The sequence below is a fragment of the Austrofundulus limnaeus genome, unplaced genomic scaffold (genome assembly GCF_001266775.1).
Source record: "Austrofundulus limnaeus strain Quisiro unplaced genomic scaffold, Austrofundulus_limnaeus-1.0 Scaffold204, whole genome shotgun sequence".
NCBI classification, from domain to species: domain Eukaryota; kingdom Metazoa; phylum Chordata; class Actinopteri; order Cyprinodontiformes; family Rivulidae; genus Austrofundulus; species Austrofundulus limnaeus.
In genome coordinates, this window is record NW_013952606.1 from 861,549 (window position 1) to 866,436 (window position 4,888).

Below are 4,888 nucleotides of genomic sequence, written 5' to 3' on the forward strand. Positions count from 1 at the left end.
TCTTTATCGTTTTTTGTTTTTGAGCAGATATCAAATTAAAGTAATTTCATTTAAATGTAATACACAGACATGTTAATCAAAACTGAAATCCTCAATAACACAGGCTTGCATGTATAAAATGTCACTACAGTAATAATTTTTAAATCAACATTAGAAGTATTACATTTATGTTAATGATTTCGAAATTGTTTAATTCAAGCGCGTTGTTTTTTCGCATTTGAGAAACGTCTCTCGCTACTTGCCGTAGTTAAATGTAAACACGGAAGTTGTCTCTTTTCCGTTCTCATCGGTGCTAAGTAAACTAGGTTAGCTTTAACAAAAGTCCGTACATTGACAATCAAATCGTTACTAATTTGGGGTTTTGAACGTGACTAAACAAACATGTGAGTATTTTTTAAATAAATAAAAATAACAATTAGGTTTTAGAGTGCTTCATGTTTCGCCAAACATGCTTTAAAACTAAGAGTTAGCTGCTAGCGTTGCATTAGGAAGCGATGGCAGCTAAAACGGAGAAAACGTTCGAGTTTGTCGTCGTTGGAGGAGGCATTGCGGGTGTGACATGTGTGGAGCAGGTGAACATAAAACGAATCATTCACCTCAGTGAATAAATGAATTTATATTGTAATAAATTAATAATTAATAAATATTCATCAACAGTTGTCATCCGAGCTCCCGTCAGCAGACGTGGCTCTGATTACAGCAGGCCTTCACATCAAGGCTGTGACTAACTACAAACAGGTAAAAAAAAAAAAAAGACAGCAGAGGATGTTTTTGGCTTTTTCTTTGACACCCTGATCTCCGTTTGATTCGTCTTAAGGTGTCTAAAACCCTGGAGGAATTTGATGTGGAGGAGAAACCGACCAGCGTCCTGGAAGAGAAGTTTCCCAACCTGACTATCATCCAGTCTGCTGTTAAATCCCTCCACACTCATTCACACGTGAGGATATGTCGCTTCTTAAGTTTTATTTTTATTTACTCATTGTAGTGATCCATTGCACCTCTTTATCTGTCCACTGCTGCTATCTAGTGGTCATTCAGCTGCAGCAGAMTCACAGATTGAAGTCACAACTTGGTATTAAATCAGATTTTTGTTTTTCTTATCGTTTTACTCAGTGTGTAGAAACGGTGGATGGTCGTGTTTTTGCTTATAAAAAGCTGTGTTTGTGCAGCGGAGCCAGACCGAAGCTCCTTACCCCAGACAACCCTTACGTGTTGGGCATCCGTGACACAGAMAGCGCCCAGGTAAACCCAGCTATCCTGTTTTTATATTATATCATGACTCCTCTTCATCCCTGTGAATGTTACTGAATGTACAGACAGGCTGGATTACAGGAAACAAGATGTTTGTCTTTATTTCCCCCCTTGCTTCTTAGAATTGTCTTAAATCCCTCATTAAGGTTGCACAACTTTAAGATAAGATAAGATATACTTTGTTGTCCCCTAAGGGAAATTTGTTGCAGGCAGAGGTGCAGCGACTGCAAGATATACAAACACATTAAGATTAAAAACCAAAAATTCAGTATAATTCTCAATGAATAAAACAGMTGAACTGAAACATGACATCTGAAACTACAAACAGTGAATTCACACCAAAGATAAACGTATTTCACATCCCGACACAGCTCTACTTAAAAAACCAATATCATAAACAACAAATAAGATAAAAAGAATAATCAAGATTTGTTAAGAAGAAAAAATGGACGATGGAAGAAAGGATAGTTTAAAACGGTTAACTTTGCAACAAATAGCTCTGTAGCGTTTCCCCGAAGGTAATAATTCATAATCTGCAAACAGAACATGAGTCGGGTCCTGCAAGATCCTTTTTGCCTGTTTGATTACAGTCTCCTCATAGACAGACTGCAACAGCAAAGGCTGAAAATTTGACCCAGTTATTTTCATTGAGGTTTTCATTATATTAATGAGTGTATACTTGGACTTTACAGTAAGTGAGCCGAACAAAACACCCGAGTCATATCTAATTATACCGCCAAGAACAGCATTATAGAAGGTCTGCATGATCTTCGATTGGACACCAAACAGCCTAAGTCTTTGCAAAAAATGCGGTCTCTGGGCTAGTTTGGAGCACAGATCATCAACATGTTCATTCCAGCACAGAGTGTTGCACACAATAATACCAACGTATTCAAAAGAGTGCACTTGTTCAATAATATTTCCATCAAGGGTCACATAATCGTCTGCTCTCAATCCCCTAGGATGAAAGATCATTTCTTTAGCTTTACTAGAATTCAAAATGTTACGACCACTATTCGTGCAATAAAACAACCAGTATAAAAGAGACAATATTTATTATTACAAAATAAGAGAATGTGTATTTGCAAAAAACAATAAACAAAATAAATGAAAAAAAAAAACAATAGAAAAAGAAAATCTAAAAAGGACAGCAGGGTGCAGCGACAACTGCAAAAAACAAAACAAAAATTACCAAATGCCTATTAAATCTTTACAATAAAAACCATTCAATTCAATTAAAAAAATATACAAAGCCTACCTGCAGCGTCGACCAACCACACGCCCAGGTAGCAATCGTCAGATCAAAACATGAAGTGTGGCCCTATATAAAAACACCACACAAACACTGACTTACTATAATCAAATTAAAAGAGTGTTTTCTTTACAACAAAAAACAAACACACAAACCTGATCACAAACAGTGGAACGCGTGGGCCAACACACCTGGTCGAACACCGGAGATTGACAAATTGGCCACCAGCCTGACAGCCTCCCTTTTATGGGAGCTCACAATGTGGAGGAAGCGACCCCTGATGGTTCCACTTGTTACAAAAACTAAATAGTTATTGTCACACCACAGTTTAAAAGTTGCAATCTCTCTGTGATAAACCGAAGGGCTTTAATAAATTCACAACACAGATGCAAACAGATTTGTCTTTTAAAGGAAGGTCACAAGTCGAAACTGACAAATGTAAAAATTTCAACCATTTTTTTAACTAAACGTGTTTATTCATATCTAGAAATAAAACTGGACCTCCTTCTTTGAGGCTACAGGATGTTTACGAGGAACTTCTTTTTGTGTTTCAGGAGTTTCAGAAGCGATTGTCCAAAGCAAAGAGAATTGTTGTTGTAGGAAACGGAGGGATCGCCTTGGAATTGGTGTGAGTCTGCTTCGGGCTGAAATTCCAGGATAAGATACCGTGTTTTATTTAGAAAACTTCACAAGTCCTCCACTCTGTGCTTGTTTTGTGTCAGCGAGGTGTTTTTCTTCCAGGTATGAAGTGGAGGGGTGTGAGGTGGTCTGGGCGGTGAAGGACAAGGCCATCGGAAACACCTTCTTCGACGCGGGAGCGGCGCAGTTCCTCGTCCCGTCGCTGGAGGCCGACAAGGCGAAGGCGGCCGCTCCTTGTCGGAGACCTCGCTACACCACGGAACGAGCCGCGGCTCAGACCTTCACTGCAGGTTTTTATCTCACACCGAGGAAACAAATATCTTCATCTAGTGAGAAACAAACTGTTAAATCAGTGGGGTCCAGTCCTGGTCCTGGTCCTGGTACCGTGGGAGTGCTCTCCTTCTCCTTCTTCTTTTTAATGGCGGTTGACAAACAACTTTCAGGTGCATTACCTCCACCTTCCAGATTGGAGGATGGATCAGACGTTCAGTTTACCCAAAACACCCGTTCTTCTTAAAAACTCAAAACTACATCCCCCGATGATCTTTGAAACAATTACCTAATATCTAATTTACTTTGTAAGTGTTTGTTTTGGTTCTGGTCCAGTTCTTTCTTGCCTGTCATCATGATTCATGTGTGTCTGTTAGCAAAATATCTCTCACACCCTTAAAACTCTATTTTCTTCTACTAGGAATGCAAGGCCTTTAATTAAACATGCTTTTATCATTGCCAGATAGGAAGTCCGGCGGGCAGAGTTCTGGTTCCGTAGGACCCGGCAGCGCTCTCGGTCCAGACTGGCATCGGGGCGTAGAGCTCCGAGGAGCCGCGCAGGTGAGACTGCTCGTTTCTGGGGCGACGCTTTGCTGTTTTTCTGTTCTGAACGATGACGTCACCTCTGTGGTTGGTCCTCAGGCGCCTCGCAGAGTTTCAGTCGAGTATCAGTGTGAGGTGGAGGAGATTTTCAGCTCCGAGGAGCTGCTGCGGTCCCCACGACCAGAGCTAAAACCCGAGACCGGTGAGAACCGGGCCTGTTTTTATCCTCCAAATCTTCCCCTGCATTTTTACCTCAATCCTCCTTTTTTTTACGTCCTCAGAGGGATCCTGGCCCGTTTACGTCCAGCTCACCAACGGCAAGACATTCGGCTGCGATTTTGTCGTCAGCGCCACCGGCGTGGTGCCGAACACCGAGCCGTTTCTCCGCAGCAACAACGTGAGACATCTCAGACATTCTTTATTAAACCCAGCAGCGGGGTGTCTGGTGTCTGAGAGCTTTATTTCATTTATTTATTCACCAAGACACCGGATTACCACTGCATCATGAAGCAACTTGAGCCGAAATTAGCTCATAGGCTACGGTTCATTTGTTGTTCCRGGTAGATATAAGAATAAAATCTAAAGTCGTGAAACAGGAACACAAAACAAAAGTTTAATAATTGAACCGACCCAGTTTATTCCATAAATGTGTTCCTTTGGTGTCCCTGTTTCACCTCCTGCATAAACAAGCTAAAGGTGGAGGAGTTAATGTCAAACTTTAAAGGCATCCAACATTAGTTGTAACATTAGACTTTATTTAATAAACATTTATTTTAACTGCACAATAAAGACTGTAAAAATACTGTAGGCTGTTTAGTTTTTATAATTTTTAAACTAAAAGTTAAAAAAATATATTACACCGACGGGGCCATTTTATTTACACACAAAGCATTCTGGGTAAATGATGATGTGGATAGGTCCTTCGTGCGAGGC

The 4,888-nt window shown here is 40.4% G+C and overlaps 1 protein-coding gene across 1 annotated transcript in view; it reads left to right on the forward strand.

The window, feature by feature from the left end:
- Positions 1 to 396: 396 nt before the first annotated feature.
- Positions 397 to 4,888, forward strand: part of pyroxd1 (pyridine nucleotide-disulphide oxidoreductase domain 1) — a gene marked incomplete at its 5' end in the record, with an annotated part of 11,507 nt that continues 7,015 nt past the window's right edge. Inside the window, 9 exon segments of the mRNA XM_014018867.1 lie at positions 397 to 572; positions 658 to 738; positions 818 to 937; positions 1,114 to 1,242; positions 3,058 to 3,131; positions 3,245 to 3,432; positions 3,876 to 3,973; positions 4,055 to 4,157; positions 4,237 to 4,352. Coding sequence (XP_013874321.1) covers positions 495 to 572; positions 658 to 738; positions 818 to 937; positions 1,114 to 1,242; positions 3,058 to 3,131; positions 3,245 to 3,432; positions 3,876 to 3,973; positions 4,055 to 4,157; positions 4,237 to 4,352 — 987 coding nt within the window.